The sequence below is a fragment of the Entelurus aequoreus genome, linkage group LG01 (assembly GCF_033978785.1).
Source record: "Entelurus aequoreus isolate RoL-2023_Sb linkage group LG01, RoL_Eaeq_v1.1, whole genome shotgun sequence".
Taxonomy (NCBI): domain Eukaryota; kingdom Metazoa; phylum Chordata; class Actinopteri; order Syngnathiformes; family Syngnathidae; genus Entelurus; species Entelurus aequoreus.
Window position 1 is genome coordinate 100,208,573 of NC_084731.1, and position 22,500 is coordinate 100,231,072.

The 22,500-nt window shown below is 39.0% G+C and overlaps 1 protein-coding gene across 10 annotated transcripts in view; it reads left to right on the plus strand.

The window, feature by feature from the left end:
• Nucleotides 1–22,500, plus strand: part of cast (calpastatin) — a 101,467-nt gene that overhangs the window by 47,488 nt on the left and 31,479 nt on the right. For 7 of the 10 annotated variants that reach the window (XM_062063384.1, XM_062063399.1, XM_062063390.1 and 4 more), the window contains exons 2-3: nt 19,188–19,247; nt 22,419–22,500. The exon at nt 22,419–22,500 is cut by the window's right edge and continues 41 nt beyond it. In XM_062063384.1, coding sequence (XP_061919368.1) covers nt 19,188–19,247; nt 22,419–22,500 — 142 coding nt within the window. The remainder of the gene's footprint in view (nt 1–19,187; nt 19,248–22,418) is intronic. The other 3 variants (XM_062063436.1, XM_062063446.1, XM_062063426.1) reach the window with 1 other exon arrangement.

The window sequence follows — 22,500 nt, forward strand, 5'->3', positions numbered from 1 at the left end:
CAGAAAATAGCACTAAAGTGTGAGCTGACACTAAAGAGTGCCACTCCATAAGTGCTGGGAGTATGAATAGACACAATGAGGCGCTGCTCCCCCCTCACTAGACAGGCGTGACAAGGAGGCGCTGCTCCCTCCTCACTAGACAGGCGTGACAAGGAGGCGCTGCTCCCCCCTCACTAGACAGGCGTGACAAGGAGGCGCTGCTCCCCCCTCACTAGACAGGCGTGACAAGGAGCCGCTGCTCCCCCCTCACTAGACAGGCGTGACAAGGAGGCGCTGCTCCCCCCTCACTAGACAGGCGTGACAAGGAGGCGCTGCTCCCCCCTCACTAGACAGGCGTGACAAGGAGGCGCTGCTCCCCCCTCACTAGACAGGCGTGACAAGGAGGCGCTGCTCCCCCCTCACTAGAGAGGCGTGACAAGGAGGCGCTGCTCCCTCCTCACTAGAGAGGCGTGACAGTGTAGGGCTCTTCAAAGCATTACTTTGTACAAAAGAAGGCTTACACGTCTTTTTCTTCTCCCCCTGCTGATGATTGTTACGTAACATCTGGCCGCCGTCCACAAGTTGTTTCCTGTAACGTTGGAAGGCCTGCGAGGAAACACGCCTGAGTTTGTGTTTACGTCCCCGGGGGGGTCACCCTGTGACCTTTTTCTAGCGTTAAATGAACTCTTTCTGGTTGGTGTTGTTTGGGTGGGGTAGGGACAACATGTGATGCACGGCCGCCGCCTTTTTCTTTTCTTTCCTTTCCCAAGCGCAGCACGTTGTGTCTCTACTGGCGTGGCGTCTAGATTCCAGAGCAGTGAGTGTGTGAGTCACGCCCAGACCACGCACACTGCTGCCTATCTAGTCCCACTCTGTCACAAACACACATGCATGTCCGCCATTGCACGGTGGATTTATTTATTTGTTTCCCAGGCAGTGGGCTGAGCCAATCTGACTGAGCCTGCTCAGCTGGCTTCAGGAGGAAGGGGCGGGGCTAGCTTGTTGTGCACTTCCTGCAGGGCGGAGCAGCAAAGTTGGGCACGACTGGGCGTGGATGTTTTTTGCTTCTGTGTGTGTGTGTGCATGTGATGCATGAAAAAGTGACAATCTAAGGTGACCCGGCCTGAAGAGAGCATACCAACAACATATATATATATATACATATATATATATATATATAGGATAGGATAGAATCACACACGCAAACCTATGGTATGTATGAATATTGCATTACTTTTTTTTCCATCTGTGTGTGGGTGTGTGTGCGTGTGTGTGTGTGCGTGTGTGCAAGGACTTCCTGACTGGTATCTGTCAACACTTCTGTGGTACGGATCATCACAGTTGTGCGATTGAGCGCCTCGTCGCTTTCTATGAGATGAAGTATGCGGTTTCTTGGGCAATAAAAAGGCAGCTTTTGCAGGCGGGGGAGTCGTTGAAGTAAACAACACCGGCGGTCTATTAATGTGACGCATATGTCACCGACCAGTTTGACAAAAATGAGCCACTTTATGGTTATTAATGATACAAAAAAGCAGAGCAATAGTAAAATGGTGATTATACACCAGTGACTTTAACTGAATATTGATACTATCTAATGTTTAATACCTACAAGATGACAATATAGAGCAAAGCTGGGCAAATATTTTGACTCGGGGGCCACATGATATTCCTATTCTGTCCTGGTGATCCTTCTTACTCAGCATATATGTCATCCAAAAGAACTTGGGATTGACCAGTAACTTAAATTCCCTTGGAGGAAGAACTGGTCCGACGCAACAGGGGCCAAGGTGTATGTGTGTATAAATGATATATACACTTTTAGCTGTAAAAATGTGCTGTACAGTATGTGTGTTTGGCTCCTATTTTTCAGCAACACTAATACCAAAAGTCACAATGTCCCATAGAGTTGTAAAAAAGTTATGACAGACCACCTCAAAAAAAAAGGGAATGGAATTTGACAGTTTTTACTGAATGGGACACCCAAAATGTACATTGAAATAAAGAAAGTGGGATTTACAATATTAACTATGAACAATAAAACACTGAATATTAACAACATATGAATGCCGCTCTTCTTTTAGACATCTTTTACTATCAAGTAAAACACAACAAAAATGTAAAAAACAGCAAAATATGAATGCAAAGTGTAATACACACCTACAATATGATATATTATCACTTTTACGTAGAAATTTGTTGTAAAAATGTGCTTCCACATCTGTTTCTGACACATGTGTTTGGGGCTGGCTGCTATGGAAACAAGCCCCGCCCACTCTGCTTTGTTCCTGGTGTGAGCTACTATGACCTAGATGACCCTAATAACTCCTAGAACACTCAAAAGTGCAGATTTCTACCATTGAAATACTTTCTATAGTTGAAGACTTAGTCATTTAAAAACATCATAACGGCAAATACACTTTTCATGTGAAAGGTGTAAAAAAATGATGCAGAACGTCCGGTGGGTTAGATTGAAAATCTTAATGGGCTGCATGTGGCCGTATTTTGCCCAGGTCTGATATAGATGCTACTGATTTTCTTTACAGTCCGATACCGAGTAAAAGTCAGGCTGCTATGGGCGATACCGATCCAATACTTTTTGCAAATTGACTTCATGTGTCTTGTAAAATGTAAAAAGTAGTGAATTTCAAAGCCTAACACGTATCATAGCAGTGTTTCTTCACCAGTGTTGGGTTGCCAGCGCCCCCAAGAGAGCCGCCAAAAAAGATATCGGTTTCTTAGCTGTGGTCCGTAAGGGTATTCAATTGCAATACGCTTTTCCACCACTTGTGGCAGTACTGACAATCAATGTTCCCTCTAATTGTTCATGTGTGTGAGCAAACACAAAAACTCCCTGAGCCCATGTGAGCAACATCACACGTGGCAATACCAGCAGCACACCCGTCTCAAACCAATCTTTTATAATAACACTCAAATGACAGGAGTCATTTTCATGAGATTATTTTCTAATATTAGTGATTTGGCCCACTTGTAATGAAAATAAAAGAAATCTTGTTTTTCATAAGCTATGGATTAGTATTGTACAATATGTCTGGGTGGGGGTCCTGCTTTGGAAATCATTTGTACCCCTTTCAGAGATCACATTTAGTTGCCCTTAAACATCCTCATGTTGCACAATGAAATGTAAGCATAGGATGAAGTGTGCATTCCTGGAACTTTCTCTAGTAACAGCATTCCATGATTAATATCAATAAATTAACATTAATAATAAATGACAGTAGAATAAGCACACGTATGACTGAGGAGTCATAGTGTAACTTTGTGTGGTGTTTGAGTTGTCCGACTTTTTGTGTGGCCATAAACGCACCAGTGGCTTAGTGGTATGCGTGTTGGTGACAGATGACAAGTTGCTTTTGGCCTGGTTTGTACGGCAGAAAATGACTAGTTTTTCCAGATAGAAGTTTTTTACTCATTTTTTTGGTGTGGTTATGGCCGAATGTAAACAGTTTTGCTCAATAAAGTGATGGACATAATTCCTGTCCTCGAAGCATCTCGATAGACGTTACAATAATTGAACGGTGTTGACGAACACCGTTAGGGCCGCTTGTTGTCACTGTCACTCAGAGTTGCATTGCAAAATTACACAGAATAAATGTGTTTATTTTGTTTAGAATTCAGATGGGATTTGATTTGGTGCGCGGCATATATTTGCTGTGCGCAGAGGACGCTTGAGCAGTGCGCAATTGCGTAGGTGCGCACCTTAGAGGGAACGTTGCTGACAATATCCAACAAACAGAAGAAGTCTGGAACGAAAGTTCTAGGGATCATTTTCAAGCAAAAAAGTTGTGATTAAATTGGTGAAAATGTGTTTGCACTTTAATTTTATTGAGTTTATTTTAGAAACATGTATATTGTTATGTATTATTAATTTAGTTGAATGTATTCATTTTAGAACTGCTTAATTGTGTGGACTTATTATTTTTTGTCACTTTTTATGAGTTCCCTCTTTTGCAGTATGTTTGATTAGTATACATCTTTAGGTTTTTATTTATCCTGTTGAACTGTGTGTAGGGTAGATATAGTCATTAAATACCATTAAAGTCACGAGTAGGATTACGCACTCAGTCTTAATAATTGAATGACACCGAGGTCAAAAGGGTTAAGAAGCCCTGGCATAAAAAATACAACACAGAGTTATTTATTTATTCTAAACTCTTAAGTATATTGAGGTGGTGGCGTGAATAACAATATAGCCAAGGTAATAACAGAAAAAAACCAATGACAAAATCATTCAAAGTACACAAAAATGGCGTTGCAAACCATAAAAAAAAGGAAAAAACTGAAATAATGAAAGCATTAAAATAAATGAATTAATAAACTATTAGAATAAAAAGTTATTCACAATTCAGTTACACGAATATGTTAACGTGGGTAAAAAACTGAACATTCAACATTGACCTTTCACAAGTTTTCTTACTTTTTGCTGTAAATAATACCTGAAGTCTCAAAAGTATTGATATTTTAGATTTGAGATTTGATATTAGAGCATAAAGATCTGGTATGGATATTCCAGTTTTGTCCACACATCACTAATAAATGCATAAATGGTCAACTGCATAAGCTTTTTCTTTAGAAAATAAAAATATATGTATTAAAAAATAAATATATATATATATATATATATATATATATATATATATATATATATATATATATATATATATATATATATATATATATATATATATATATATATATATATATATGTGTGTGTGTGTGTGTGTGTGTGTGTGTGTGTGTGTATATATTATGTATATATATTTATGTATACAGTACAGGCCTAAAGTTTGGACACACCTTCTCCTCATTCAATGTGTTTTCTTTATTTCCATGACTATTTACATTGTAGATTGTCACATCCAAACTATGAATGAACACATGTGGAGTTATGTACTTAACAAAAAAAGGTAAAAACACTAAAAATATATTTTATATTCTAGTTTCTTATAAAATAATTATTGCTTTGCACACTCTTGGCATTCTCTCCACGAGCTTCAAGCACACCTGTGAAGTGAAAACCATTTCAGGTGACTACCTCTTGAAGCTCATGGAGAGAATGCCAAGAGTGTGCAAAGCAGTAATCAGAGCAAAGGGTGGCTATTTTGAAGAAAGTAGAATATAAAACATGTTTTCAGTTATTTTGTTGTTAAGTACATAACTCCACATGTGTTCATTCATAGTTTTCATGTGACAATCTACAACGTAAAATAAAGTTGAATGAGGAGAAGGTGTGTCCAAACTTTTGTCCTGTACTGTAAATAGAACAGCATATTTTAATTGTGGACCTCTGCTTTAGCCTTTATTGGAAGCCGAACAGGTTTTGTGCAGCCAATTGGGATTTGTGCAGCATTCAGCGTTTTTTTTCTCATGATGAAGTGCCAATGTAGACAATATGGCAGCACTGCAAAAAGTAAAACCTAAGTAAGATGAAATATGTCAAATAAGGGTGATATTTGCTTATTTTCTGTCTGATAAGATCATTCTTCTCACTAAGCACATTTGATGTTAGAGTGTTTTACTTGTTTTAAGTCCTAAATGATGTCAGTAAGATATTACAGCTTGTTGCTGAGATTTGATGAGCTATATTGAGTAAAACATGCTTGAAACTAGAATATCAACTGTTGTGTCACCAACACTCACAAGTATAAAACTACTTTTTTAAAGTTATCATTTCTCATTTCAAGCGTGAAATAAAAAAATCCTGACTTTGACACAATTGTGTCTCATATTTAAAACAGATGACAGCCAAATGGACTTTGCGGTTTTATTTTCAATGAAACAATAGAAAATAGGTACTCATATAGTAGTACAGTTGGCACAGTACAGTAAACTGACAGTTAATATTTAAACATTTGACATGTGACATTTGAAACAATTTTGAACAGAAATAGTTCATGCACATTCAGGTAAATTATTAAAAATTACAATAAAGAAAACTTTGGCTGGGGGCTGGGCTGTGTATATATATATATATATATATATATATATATATATATATATATATATATATATATATATATATATATATATATATATATATATATATATATATATATTACTTGCGCACTAATTGACTGAAAGAGCACGCACTTGGCACGATGATGTCATGTTATCGATGGGAAAATGCATTTTTAGACAATATGATTTGCCTGAGCGTTGCCTTTTTGCCTTTCCATTAAGAACAATAAATTAGTTTTTAGTATAAGTTTGCTGGTTTCAAAAAATGTAATGCCAAGCGCATATCATTATGTCAAGATAATGGCACTAGCATTAACTTCATTTAAGAATATTTTTCAACATATTGAGCAAAAAGGTCTCTTTTTGTTTTTTCTAGCAAGAAAAGTGCACTTGTTATTAGTGAGAATATACTTATTTGAAGCTATTTTGGGGTTCATTGAGGTTAGCTAATTTGACTTGTTTTGGAAAGTCTTGTCAAGCCAAAATGTCTTGTTCTATCGGCAGATAATTTTGCTTAGTTCAAGTAAAATACCCCTCATTTTTGTATATTTTTCTCTTGATTTTGAACACTGACTTTATGCAGTGAGGTTGCAACTTCCCATGTAAAGTGGATTGAAGTAGAAGTACAGTACAAACATTGGGCATGTTGACTTTGTGCTCAACAAGGCGTGACTTTAGCAAGAAGACGATACAATGATTGAGTTTACACCGCTTTGTGTATTCCTTCTGCATCAATAAGTCCCACCCTCAGCCACCTGCCCTCACCTGCCACACACCTGGCGGGCGCTGACCATCTCCTCTATTTTAAAGTGCTAGCCTGAGACGCAGCTGCTGCCATGCAAGTGTGCGGTTGGAGGGGTGGGGCCCAGCATTAGTCATCACTTTTCAAAACAGACTGCAGCTGAAACGGCATAGTTGTGTGAGGCCTGGGTGGACTGCATTGTTACCAACTTATGACGTCTGGGATAGCTGCTGCTGGTATAAGCTTAGCTCCCGCTGGTGTAAGGTGACATTGGACGTGGTATGAACCTCACGCCCGTCTAAAGTGGAGCGTGAGAGAGCTATTTGTTTGGACTAACGTGTGATGTCACCTTGCATGCCCCCCAGGCTCAGCTGTCATATAATGGATGTTTCTCTTCATTTAACCACATTTATAAAACACAAGCTTTCCAATGAATTATAACATGCACCTGGGGATAGGCCCCTCCCACCTCCAAAGACATGCACCTGGGGATAGGCCCCTCCCACCTCCAAAGACATGCACCTGGGGATAGGTCCCTCCCACCTCCAAAGACATGCACCTGGGGATAGGCCCCTCCCACCTCCAAAGACATGCACCTGGGGATAGGCCCCTCCCACCTCCAAAGACATGCACCTGGGGATAGGCCCCTCCCACCTCCAAAGACATGCACCTGGGGATAGGCCCCTCCCACCTCCAAAGACATGCACCTGGGGATAGGTCCCTCCCACCTCCAAAGACATGCACCTGGGCATAGGTAATTGGCAACACTAAATGGTCCCTAGTGTGACAATGTTGTCTATCTGTATTGGCCCTGTGATGAGGTGGTGACTTATCCAGGGTGTACCCCGCCTTCCTCCCATGTGCAGCTGAGATAGGTTCCAGCACCCCCCAGCGACCCCAAAAGGGACAAGCGGTAGAAAATGGATGGATGGATGGATGGATGGATAAATATTTGTTATTATCGACACGTCGCTTGTAGTGTTGTATGGTATACCAGTACTAGTAAAGTACCGCGATACTAATGAATCATATTTGGTACTATACCACTTCTAAAAAGTACCGGTTCTCTCTCTCTCTCTCTCCCCCCCCCCCCCCCCCCCCTTTTTTTTTTTAAATGGGCATGACGTGGTGACATTGCTGGTTTTAGGAGCAGAGGAGCATGTTGGGCAGCGCACACACACAGAGTACTTACAAGCAGACACAGTGTGTAGACACAAAAGGGAGAATGGACGCATTGTGGTGTAAAAAGTCAAGATAAAGACGTGATCCCCCATTATAATTATATCATCTGCATGTGTCACTAGATCAGCGACAAACTCTGAAACACCCTCAGGAAGAGCTGCTTTAAGACATGGCTAGCTAGCTTTGTTTGATTGATTGAGACTTTTATTAGTAGGTTGCACAGTGAAGTACATATTCCGTACAATTGACCACTAAATGGTAACACCCCAATAAGTTTTTCAACTTGTTTAAGTCGGGGTCCACTTAAATTGATTCATGATACAGATATATACTATCATATATACCATCATCATAATACAGTCATCACACAAGATAATCACATTGAATTATTTACATTATTTACAATCAGGGGTGTGGGGGGGGGAGGAGGATATGGACAGCAAGTAGTGGACATAGAGAGAGAGAGAGAGAGAGAGAGAGAGAGAGAGAGAGAGAGAGAGAGAGAGAGAGAGATCAGAAAGCATAAGAAAAAGTATCTGCATTTGATTGTTTACATTTGATTATTAGCAATCCGGGGAGGGTGTTAGTTTAGGGTTGTAGCTGCCTGGAGGTGAACTTTTATTGCGGTTTTGAAGGAGGATAGAGATGCCCTTTCTTTTATACCTGTTGGGAGTGCATTCCACATTGATGTGGCATAGAAAGAGAATGAGTTAAGACCTTTGTTAGTTCAGAATCTGGGTTTAACGTGGTTAGTGGAGCTCCCCCTGGTGTTGTGGTTATGGCGGTCATTTACGTTAAGGAAGTAGTTTGACATGTACTTCGGTATCAGGGAGGTGTAGTGGATTTTATAGACTAGGCTCAGTGCAAGTTGTTTTACTCTGTCCTCCACCTTGAGCCAGCCCACTTTGGAGAAGTGGGTAGGAGTGAGGTGGGATCTGGGGTGGAGGTCTAGAAGTAACCTGACTAGCTTGTTCTGAGATGTTTGGAGTCCAGATTTGAGGGTTTTGGGGTGCATGCCTAATGGAAAAAGGGTTGAATGAGAGTTCCCGCCAGAATCTTCATGGTGTTTTTGTTGACCAGAGAGGAGATTCTGTAGAGAAATGTCGTTCGTTGGTTAACCTTTTTGATTACCTTGGTTGCCATTTTATCACAGGAAAGGTTAGCCTCTAGAATGGAACCTAGGTAGGTGACCTCATCTTTCCTGGTGATAACAATGTCACCCACTTTTATGGTGAAGTCATTGGCTTTCTTAAGGTTGATGTGGGACCCAAACAGGATGGATTCTGTTTTACCCAAGTGGATGGATAGCTTGTTGTCAGCGAGCCAGGTGCAAGTTCTACAGAGTTTAGTAGTCCTCCACAGTCGCCTGTTCCAAAAATATTTAGTAGTCCTCCACAGTCGCCTGTTCCAAAAATATTTAGTAGTCCTCCACAGTCGCCTGTTCCAAAAATATTTAGTAGTCCCCCACAGTCGCCTGTTCCAAAAATATTTAGTAGTCCTCCACAGTCGCCTGTTCCAAAAATATTTAGCAGTCCTCCACAGTCGCCTGTTCCAAAAATATTTAGTAGTCCTCCACAGTCGCCTGTTCCAAAAATATTTAGTAGTCCTCCACGGTCGCCTGTTCCAAAAATATTTAGTAGTCCTCCACGGTCGCCTGTTCCAAAAATATTTAGTAGTCCTCCACAGTCGCCTGTTCCAAAAATATTTAGTAGTTCCAAAAATATTTAGTAGTCCTCCACAGTCGCCTGTTCCAAAAATATTTAGTAGTCCTCCACAGTCGCCTGTTCCAAAAATATTTAGTAGTCCTCCACAGTCGCCTGTTCCAAAAATATTTAGTAGTCCTCCACAGTCGCCTGTTCCAAAAATATTTAGTAGTCCTCCACAGTCGCCGGTTCCAAAAATATTTAGTAGTCCTCCACAGTCGCCTGTTCCAAAAATATTTAGTAGTCCTCCACAGTCGCCTGTTCCAAAAATATTTAGTAGTCCTCCACAGTCGCCTGTTCCAAAAATATTTAGTAGTCCTCCACAGTCGCCTGTTCCAAAAATATTTAGTAGTCCTCCACAGTCGCCTGTTCCAAAAATATTTAGTAGTCCTCCACAGTCGCCTGTTCCCAAAATATTTAGTAGTCCTCCACAGTCGCCTGTTCCAAAAATATTTAGTAGTCCTCCACAGTCGCCTGTTCCAAAAATATTTAGTAGTCCTCCACAGTCGCCTGTTCCAAAAATATTTAGTAGTCCTCCACAGTCGCCTGTTCCAAAAATATTTAGTCGTCCTCCACAGTCGCCTGTTCCAAAAATATTTAGTCGTCCTCCACAGTCGCCTGTTCCAAAAATATTTAGTAGTCCTCCACAGTCGCATGTTCCAAAAATATTTAGTAATCCTCCACAGTCGCCTGTTCCAAAAATATTTAGTAGTCCCCCACAGTCGCCTGTTCCAAAAATATTTAGTAGTCCTCCACAGTCGCCTGTTCCAAAAATATTTAGTAGTCCTCCACAGTCGCCTGTTCCAAAAATATTTAGTAGTCCTCCACAGTCGCACGTTCCAAAAATATTTAGTAGTCCTCCACAGTCGCCTGTTCCAAAAATATTTAGTAGTCCTCCACAGTCGCCTGTTCCAAAAATATTTAGTAGTCCTCCACAGTCGCCTGTTCCAAAAATATTTAGTAGTCCTCCACAGTCGCCTGTTCCAAAAATATTTAGTAGTCCTCCACAGTGTGTTACTTACTTACCTGGTGTGTGTTGTGTTACTTACTTACCTGGTGTGTGTTGTGTTACTTACTTACTTACCTGGTGTGTGTTGTGTTACTTACTTACTTACCTGGTGTGTGTTGTGTCGCAGTCATACACACACAGTGACAGCTGGGACGCACGTGCACTTGTTCGATGGCTTTTGTGTCAGATTGACCGTCAAGGGCCTTTTGTTTCTTGCGTAAACAGCGCAGGTTTCAAACTCAAAGCCCAGGGGCCACTTCTGGCCCGCCACATCATTTTATATGGCCCACTGGACAAGGAATAGCTAAACATGCTTCACTACACACCGTAGGAGGATACAATAGCTCACCACCGTCACAATGTAAACAAACGCCATGGGTGGATCTACACCTGACATCCACTGTAATGATACCAAGTACAGAAGCGTATCTAGTCGATACTACTATGATTACATCAACTTTTTTTATCATCACAAAATCTTTTTTCCTTTTAAAAAAAAAAATGTATATAATGTTTATAAAGTCAGTAAATATGTCCCTGGACACATGAGGACTTTGAATATGACCAATGTATGATCCTGTAACTACATGGTATCGGATCGATACCTAAATGTGTGGTATCATCCAAAACTAATGTCAAGTATCAAAGAAGGGAAGAATAAGTGATTATTACATTTTAACAGAAGTATAGATAGAAGATGTTGAAACAGAAAATAAGCAGATATTAACAGTAAATGAACAAGTAGATTAATAATCCATGTTTACAGTTTGTCCTTTATAATGTGTACAAAATAATAGGTGTATAAATGACACAATATGTTACTGCAGACTAATTAGGAGTCTTTGTTTGTTTACTTACTACTAAGAGACAAGTTGTCTAGTATGTTCAACATTTTATTGAAGGACTAAATGACAATAATGAACATATGTTTCATGTACTCTTAACATTTTTTTGTTAAAATAAAGCCAATGATGCCATTTTTTGTGGTCCCCTTTATTTAGAAAAGTATCGAAAGGTATTGTAATACATTTTGGCACCAATATATTGATATGGGGACAACCCTAATGCATAGGCACATGTGTAATAATGTCATGAGATATATGCATTTACCGTATTTTTCGGACTATAAGTGGCAGTTTTTTTCATAGTTTGGCCGGGGGTGCGACTTATACTCAGGAGCGACTTATGTGTGAAATGATGAACACATTAGCGTAAAATATGAAATAATATTATTGATGTCATTGACGTAAGAGACTAGACGTATAAGATTTCATGGGATTTAGCGATTAGGAGTGACAGATTGTTTGGTAAACGTATAGCATGTTCTATATGTTATAGTTATTTGAATGACTCTTACCATAATATGTGAGGTTAACATAGCAGTTTGTTATTTATGCCTCATATAACGTACACTTATTCAGCCTGTTGTTCACTATTCTTTACACATTTTAAATTGTCTTTCAAATGTCTATTCTTGCTGTTGGCTTTTATCAAATACATTTCCCCCAAAAAATGCAACTTATACTCCAGTGCGACTTATATATGTTTTATACCTTCTTTATTATGCATTTTCGGCTTGTGCGCCTTATACTCTGGAAAATACGATATATTCTTATATTATTCACTGTTACCAGCAGCCATAAATGCGAGTGGCCCCCAAAAAAGGAGTTTGACAGTCCTGGATAAAGCTAAGGGATAATTGTAAGAGGTACCAGGGTGTGGTCCTTGGTGTTCAGGAGACAATCATATGTCTCATGTTGGACCGTCATTGCCCTGGACTGGATTGTGCTCATTTTACTTTCTTCCACAGCAAGTGTTGTCATTGAATGTTCTCTTTGCATATTTCATTTGAATGCAGCCTTTTTTTGTACTCCACTACTTCCAGCCAAAGCTCCATGTTGCCGTAGCAGCGTGGTGGCATTGATCTCATACTTGCATTGATCTCATACTTGCATTGATCTCATACTTGCATTGATCTCATACTTGCATTGATCTCATACTTGCATTGATCTCATACTTGCATTGATCTCATACTTGCATTGATCTCATACTTGCATTGATCTCATACTTGCATTGATCTCATACTTGCATTGATCTCATACTTGCATTGATCTCATACTTGCATTGATCTCATACTTGCATTGATCTCATACTTGCATTGATCTCATACTTGCATTGATCTCATACTTGCATTGACCTCATACTTGCATTGATCTCATACTTGCACACATTAGCAGAGTTCTTTCTTGGTACACTGCGTGCGCTCATATGACTAACTGGCAAATGAGTCACCAAATCCTGTTGGCCAACTTCCCAGTTGATGTGAACGGGACCATTACTAGAAGGTTCCCAGTGGCTTTACTGGCTTTTGCCGTTCATTTGTTGGGAAGGGAAAGTATAGCACCGAGCGATGACGACGTCATTCACGTCCTTCCTACACGCAAGTACGGAAACTGGGATATTGCCTAGAATTCTGTTGTTTTTTTTAGCAAGACAACATACACCTGAAGGACAAATGTACACCACTGAAGTACTAAATACCCTCTTTTTGAGGATTTGTTTTTGCTTACCATTAACTCTGCACAATGAAAATCTCACAGCCTGTAGAAACTTGCGTTCAAGTTCCGTCAGCACATTTTTGTTAACTTAGCAACAATATTATTGCAGAAAGCAGAAGCACATGACTAACATGAGGCCGGGTGATGCCCTGAGCACTGGTGACCTCGCTGTACACTATTATTTCTTCTCTTCATCAATATTAAACTGTTAATAATGCATATTTTTGTTGTTGTTGTTGAAGCCAAGTGTGTAATATGATTATTATTGCATGCCCTCACCTAACTCCTCACCTATTTTTGTATTGCATGCAGAAAAAGTGTATGAAGTAAGGTATTAGTATAGTACCCCGATACTAATGAATCATATTCAGTACTATACCACCTCTAAAAAGTACCAAACATGCAAAGTACTGAACATGCTTCACTACACAGCGTAGGAGGATACAATAGCTCACCGCCGTCACAATGTAAACAAATGCCATGGGTGGATCTACACCTGACATCCACTGTAATGATACCAAGTACAAGAGCGTATCTAGTCGATACTACTATGATTACATCGATATTGTTTAACATCACAAAATCTTCTTTCGGTTTTTTATTTATTTATATTATGTTTATAAAGTCAGTAAATATGTCCCTGGACACATGAGGACTTAAATTATGACCAATGTATGATCCTGTAACTACTTGGTATCGGATCGATACCTAAATGTGTGGTATCATCCAAAACTAATGTCAAGTATCAGAGAAGAATAAGTGATTATTACATTTTAACAGAAGTGTAGATAGAAGATGTTGAAACAGAAAATAAGCAGATATTAACAGTAAATGAACAAGTAGATTAATAATTAATTTTTACAGTTTGTCCCTCATAATGTGTACAAAATAATAGGTGTATAAATGACACAATATGTTACTGCATACGTCAGCAGACTAATTAGGAGTCTTTGTTTGTTTACTTCCTACTAAAAGACAAGTTGTCTAGTATGTTCAACATTTTATTTCAAGAATTAAGTGATTGAATTAAAGGCCCAGCAGGCACACCATGAATTGATTAACTCGGACCTCGACTTAAACAAGTTGAAAAACTTATTGGGGTGTTACCATTTAGTGGTCAATTTGTAGGGAATATGTACTGTACTGTGCAATCTACTAATAAAAGTTTCAATCGATCCATCAATCACACGACATTGAAACAACGTTGAGAACCAGTAGAATTAAGTCCTAATGTTGAGCAACTCAAACATAACGTTTAAACAACATGCTTTTTGACAACATTTAATCAATGTTGGGTTCTGGCGTTGAGTTGACCATTGAATTGTGGTCATTCTCCAACCAATATTCTACAACACAAACACAACATGGTTGTTGACGATGTTTATTCAATGTCAATGTTGTGACGTTGATTTGACCATTGAAATTTGGTCAGATCCAAATTTGGATCCAACTTTAGACACCGACGTTGTCTCAATTTACACATAAAACTATTTTGCAACGTTGTTTCAAAGTCCCTTTTAAAGGACATGTATGTCTAATCAACGTTGTATCAATGTCTTGTGCCTGCTGGGGGTCATTCAAAATGACTCCTATTATTATTATTATTTCATGGAAATGTGTTTATTTGTCAACACTAGGGATGTCCTTTAATGGCTTTTTTTCATATCTACAAGATAGGAACTATTTTGTTTCCATTGGTGACTTTGTATCAGAACCAACCAACGTAATGTGTGGAGTCCCCCAAGGTTCAATCTTGGGGCCGACTTTATTTAACATCTATATGCTCCCACTAGGACAAATCATGCAAAATAATAACATTGACCATCATTGCTATGCCGATGACACCCAAATCTATGTAGCGCTATCACCAAATGACTATCGCCCCATAGATCTTCTGTGCCAGTGCATTGAGCAAGTCAAACACTGGATGTGCCAAAATTTCCTACAACTAAATGAAGATAAAACTGAGATAATTGTTTTTGGTGCTAAAAAAGAAAGGTTTAAAGTCATCCAACACCTTCAATCACTGTCCCTGAAAACCTCAAATAAAGCCAGAAATCTTGGGGTTATTTTAGATTCTGATTTACATTTCGACAGTCACATCAAATCAGTAACAAAATCGGCCTACTATCACCTCAAAAATGTAAAAAGACTTAGAGGGCTCATGTCAGCTCAAGACTTAGAAAAACTTGTACATGCCTTTATTACCAGTAGGCTAGACTATTGTAATGGTCTCCTTGCAGGTCTTCCCAAAAAAACTGTCAGGCAGCTACAGCTTGTTCAGAACGCTGCTGCTAGAGTTCTAACAAAGACCAAAAAATGTGAGCACATTACACCAATTCTTAAATCCTTACATTGGCTCCCTGTACATCAGAGAATAGATTTCAAAATCCTCCTGCTCACATATAAATCACTACATGGTCTAGTATATCACTGATATGCTCCCACTATATACGCCCTCTAGATCACTAAGATCTTCTGAGACCAATCTGTTAGCGGTTCCAAGAGTAAAGTCCAATCAAGGGAGATCATCATTCAGTCACTATGCAACACATAGCTGGAATAAACTTCCTGAAGATGTCAGACTTTCCCCAACTCTCACTACTTTTAAAACTAGACTGAAGACTTTTATGTTCACCTTAGCTTTCAGCTAAATATTTTAATCTTTTAACTTTTAACGTCTGCACTGTTTTTATTTTTATTGTCTGCATTTTAATTTTGCTTTTATTTTCTTTCATTTCACTTTGTTGTCTGTGAAGCACTTTGAGTCTGCCTTGTGTATGAAAAGCGCTATACAAATAAAGTTGCCTTGCCTTGCCTTGCCTTTTTTGACGATATCCGATATTGTCCAACTTTTAATTACCGATACCGATATCAACCGATACTGATATATACAGTCGTGGAATTATTACACATTATTATGCCTAATTTGGACAACCAGGTATGGTGAAGATAAGGTCCTTTTAAAAAAATAAAAAAATAAAATAAGATAAATACATTAAAAACATTTCCTTGAATAAAAAAGAAAGTAAAACAATATAAAAACAGTTACATAGAAACTAGTAATGAATGAAAATGAGTCAAATTAAGTGTTAAAGGTTAGTACTATTAGTGGAGCAGCAGCACGCACAATCATGTGTGCTTACGGACTGTATTCCTTGCAGACTGTATTGATATATAATGTAGGAAGCAGAATATTAATAACAACCCTTTTGTGTGAATGAGGGAGGGAGGTTTTTTGAGTTGGTGCACTAATTGTAAGTGTATCTTGACTTATTTATGTTGATTAAATAAATAAAAAAATAAAAAACGATAATAAAAAAAAACGATACCGATAATTTCCGATATTACATTTTAAAGCATTTATCGACATCTCTAGTCAACACCGTTACATAAATACTACCAACTTCAAATAACTAATGTGTGAAAATCCAATCGTCTTTAATCGAGTCTCCTTCATGAAAGACCGGGTTTATATTTGTCACTTTATGTAGTTGTGAATAATATTTGTATTTAAATCCTATAGTTGTAGCATTTGCAAAGGTTGTTCAAACATCCAAGAAGTTTATTTCACACATGTCTACTACATTGAGTACATTTATCCACAAAACACACACACACACACACACACGTTTACAGGAGGACTTCCAGCTACTCGGACAAAGAAAAAAGTCTAACACAACAACACCCTGCAAAAAAACAGTATGTTGAAGTTTGAAAGTTTGCCTTGTGATTGAGCGTGTGTTTTGTTTTGGAAGCCACCTGGCAACAAACAATGAGCAACAAGTTGTGCAGAGAGCTGAGACATGAGTGTAATATTAATCATGTTCACAGACTGGCTGGGTTAGGTGTTGACAATACACTGCAGTAATACTCTTATGGCCTCTTTGAAATGGAACCTCCATGAAAGAACTGGGCCGGGCCCTGCACTGTTACCGGGCTCCACCTAGAGACTGCTCTCAGCCCAAAGACTTGTCTTTGCTACCTGCTAAACAATCAGCATAAGTGTTAGCCCTCATGGATTGTACTGTAGACATCATTACTAGTAATATTACATCAACCAGTATTTACCCTCATATTTATCAAGTAGACATCATTACTAGTAATATTACATCAACCAGTATTTACCCTCATATGTATCAAGTAGACATCATTACTAGTAATATTACATCAACCAGTATTTACCCTCATATTTATCAAGTAGACATCATTACTAGTAATATTACATCAACCAGTATTTACCCTCATATGTATCAAGTAGACATCATTACTAGTAATATTACATCAACCAGTATTTACCCTCATATTTATCAAGTAGACATCATTACTAGTAATATTACATCAACCAGTATTTACCCTTATATTTATCAAGTAGACATCATTACTAGTAATATTACATCAACCAGTATTTACCCTCATATGTATCAAGTAGACATCATTACTAGTAATATTACATCAACCAGTATTTACCCTCATATTTATCAAGTAGACATCATTACTAGTAATATTACATCAACCAGTATTTACCCTCATATTTATCAAGTAGACATCATTACTAGTAATATTACATCAACCAGTATTTACCCTCATATTTATCAAGTAGACATCATTACTAGTAATATTACATCAACCAGTATTTACCCTCATATTTATCAAGTAGATATCATTACTAGTAATATTACATCAACCAGTATTTACCCTCATATTTATCAAGTAGACATCATTACTAGTAATATTACATCAACCAGTATTTACCCTTATATTTATCAAGTAGACAACTGAACACTTTCCTGCTTTGTTTCCATTGTCTTAAAGCACACTTTTTCTTTTCAATGGATCAAGTGGGGGGATCTACCTCATTCATATCAATCAATCAATCAATCAATGTTTATTTATATAGCCCTAAATCACAAGTGTCTCAAATATATCATCTCGTCAGACCACAGAACACTTTTCCACTTTGTATCAGTCCATCTTAGATGAGCTCAGGCCCAGCGAAGCCGACGACGTTTCCGGGTGTTGTTGATAACGGTTTTCGCCTTGCATAGTAGAGTTTTAACTTGCACTTACAGATGTAGCGACCAACTGTAGTTACTGACAGTGGGTTTCTGAAGTGTTCCTGAGCCCACGTGGTGATATCCTTTACACACTGATGTGGCTTGTTGATGCAGTACAGCCTGAGGGATGGAAGGTCACGGGCTTAGCTGCTTACCTGCAGTGATTTCTCCACATTCTCTTTGATGATATTACGGAGCGTAGATGGTGAAATCCCTAAATTCCTTGCAATAGCTGCTTGAGAAAGGTTGTTCTTAAACTGTTCAACAATTTGCTCAGGCATTTGTTGACAAAGTGGTGACTCTCGCCCCATCCTTGTTTGTGAATGACTGAGCATTTCATGGAATCTACTTTTATAGCCAATCATGGCACCCACCTGTTCCCAATTAGCCTGCACACCTGTGGGATGTTCCAAATAAGTGTTTGATGAGCATTCCTCAACTTGATCAGTATTTATTGCCACCTTTCCCAACTTCTTTGTCACGTGTTGCTGCCATCAAATTCTAAAGTTAATGATTCTTTGCACAAAAAAAAAATCAAGTTTATGAGTTTGAACATGAAATATGTTGTCTTTGCAGCATATTCAACTGATTATGGCTTGAAAAGGATTTACAAATCATTGTATTCCGTTTATATTTACATCTAACACCATTTCCCAACTCATATGGAAACGGGGTTTGTATGTTAGAGAGTGTTTTGCATATTACCCATCATGCTTTGCAAAGATGGGTGTAATTATGTAAGTATGGTGCTTAGATGTTTTCTTATAACGTCCACTTTGCACATGTTTCAAGTAAATAGAAAGCGACAAAGTCACCACAGAGCTGTTAGTGAGTCACACCTGCTGCTGTGTGATCGATCTTCCTTTTGCTGCATTTGTATTTGGATTATTTTCCACATGTGATCTTTATTTCCTCAGACTGTGGAAGCAAATAAGAGTATTTGTAGTTTTGTCCTGACAAGTGTGTGTTGTGTCCTTGCAGTCGCAGCACAAACAGACCACGCCCCAACCTGCAGCCCAGGTGTCCACGGTGCAGAGTGAGGTACGCAACATTTCCTCCTTCGCCCTTTACGTGTGTGTTGACTTCCCACCCCTGACCCCTGACCCCTGACCCCTGTGTAATGTAGACTATGTGTGCCTTTGTTGCTGCCTTTCCTGTGCCAGCACCCCCTGCTGTGAGAGCACAGCTGAAAGAAGGAAGAACATGTTGCTTTTCCTCCTATGTAGGCCCGAGTGACAAGTTGTTCAACCCTTTACTTACTTTTTGTAGGCTGTTGCAACAACTAAATATTTGTTTTACCTTTTTTTATATGTACACATTAGGGTTGTCCCGATACCAATAATTTAGTACCGCCACCAAAATGTATTTTCGATACTTTTCTAAATAAAGGGACCACAAAAAAATGTCATTATTGGCTTTATTTGCACAACAAATGTTAGTGTACATGAAACATATGTTTATTATTGTCATTTAGTCCTTAAATAAAATAGTGAACATACTAGACAACTTGTCTTTTAATAGTAAGTAAACAAACAAAGACTCCTAATTAGTATGCAGTAACATATTGTGTCATTTATACACCTATTATTTTGTACACAATATGAGGGACAAACTGTAAAAAATTATTAATCCACTTGTTCATTTACTGTTAATATCTGCTTATTTTCTCTTTACACTTCTGTTCAAATGTAATAATCACTTATTCTTCTCTTCTTTGATACTTGACATTAGTTTTGGACGATACCACACATTTAGGTATGGATGTGATACCAAGTAGTTACAGGATCATACATTGGTCATCTTCAAAGTCCTCATGTGTCCAGGGACATATTTACTGACTTTATAAACATTATATGAATTTTTATTTAAACGAAAAAAGATTTTGTGACGATAAAAAATATTGATGTAATCATAGTAGTATCGACTATTGTACTTGGTATCATTACAGTGGATGTCAGGTGTAGATCCACCCATGGCATTTGTTTACATTGTGACGGTGGTGAGCTATTGTATCCTCCTACGGTGTGTGGTGAAGCATGTTTAGCTATTCCCTGTCCTGCAGTGATAATGATACTTGTAAGAAACTTACTTTGTCGCCATGGAGGCCAGGATTAGTGATTTAGAAGTAGCTAAAACACTGTGGATGGACGTTAGCCGCTAGCTAGCTAGCCATGTGTTAAAGCAGCTCTTCCTGAGGGTGTTTCAGTGTTATAACTTCACCTTTATCTTTACGCCAAAATGCGTCCATTCTCCCTTTTCTGTCTACACACTGTGTCTGCTTGTAAGTACTCTGTGTGTGTGCGCTGCCCAACATGCTCCTCTGCTCGATAAAGCGGCAATGTCACCACGTGACGACGCGCCGTCATGCCCAGGAAGCGGTACTTTTCAAACAGAGTATAGTACCAAAAATGATTCATTAGTACCGCAATACTATACTAGTACTAGTACCGGTATACCGTTCAACCAACCCTAGTACACATGTATTGGATAATGGAAGCCCCTTGATTTGCTCTGAAAGGTTCACAGCTAGTTTGTTATTTATAGAAAGGTTTTACTGAGTCATTAAGTTGAAGCTATAAGTGACTCTTACTGGGTGGTGACCTTTGCACCCACTTTACCGCCCCTTCAGGTCACCTTTCAGCTGGCTGGCTTTCATCACAAGTGTCACAGTGGTGTACCATACTTTGATACGCTACATGCGCTTCAAGTCATAGTAAAGCATTTCAATTATAAAGTGAGGCCAATACAGGCACTTTTTCCAGTTGCCATAATGTTCACAATCAAAATATCATTCCATTTGTCTTCTCAATGTATTCCACATTAGTGTTAAAGCAGAGGATATACCACTTTTGTACGTTTATGTGTGTTATAAACAGGGATGTGCCGATCCATCGGCCAATTTTCATTAAAAAGTACAAGATTGCAATTGGCGGTTAGTTCATTTTAATACCGATCACAAATGCAGATCCTCTCTGCCTGACATTGTTTTTATTTTTAGACCCCAGACCAGGGGTGGCCATTAGGTGGATGGTGGAGGGTGTGTCAGTGGATGGTGGAGGGTGTGTCAGTGGATGGTGGAGGGTGGAGGGTGTGTCAGTGGATGGTGGAGGGTGGAGGGTGTGTCAGTGGATGGTGGAGGGTGGAGGGTGTGTCAGTGGATGGTGGAAAAAATAGACCTAAAAATTATCGATCATCAACCTTCACCAAGACGTCCCTTGATTGACATTCACGGCACCCGAGGGTCTTGTGAGATGACGCTGGCTGCTGCCAGATCATTATTAAGAAAAAACGACCGACAGGAAGGCCAGAAACACTTTTTATTTCAACAGACTCTTGCGCCGTACCTGCCGTCAAAACTCTAAAGACCGACCGCACAGTTCCTGTCCTCACAATAAAAGCCCTGCTCCATCCTGCCTGCGCTAACAAAATAAGAGTCTCAGAAAGCTAGCGCGCACAAGCTAGCAAGCTACGGAGTTTGCCGCCAATGTATTTCTTGTAAAGTGCATAAAAAGGAGTGTGGAAGCTGGACAAATAAGACTTTTTTTCTCCTCCATTGTAAAATGTGGAGGTTCTCATCACTACTGTCTGATTCCAATCAATGCAAGTCATCACAATCATACCAACTTGCTTGTATTATCATGAAACACATTTAATTTGTTAACAAAAACCTCTCTTTCATAAATAAATGAATATAAATGATATATATGAATGATCCCTTCCACTTGGTCCATTGAAAAGTAGCTTGTCTACAGAAAAAGTGTGGCCCAAACTGCCAAGCTAGGATCTAATTAGATGTCTCCATGGCCACTCACCTAACCTTATACAGTGGAACCTCAATTTACAAACTTAAGTGGCAAACAATTTACAAACTTTTAGCTAGCCGCTAAAGCTTTTTAAAAATGGCCATGCCCTTGTGTACAGGATGTAAACAGGATGTGACGTTGGGGGCCCCGCCTCTTCAAAATGGCCGTTCCACCTGTACAGGAAGTGATTTCATCAAAATATGGCTATAATATGGCTTCCATATTATAGCCGGTATTGGGACAACCCTAGTTCATATTGTTACAATGTCAATAGCACACAAAAATGTACAGTTAATACATGTGATCAGTATCGCTTTTGGTATCGGCCGATCTCACTCATGGATGGTTGGTATGGCCTATTTAATGAGCTGTGTAGATGATGGATGTCTCCCCTCCTGGTACGTTATAGAGGACAGCGTCAGAATGGAGCATGGATACAAAGCTAAAGGGGTTGACCACAGCCACAGGTGGCACAGCAGGAAGTACTTCCA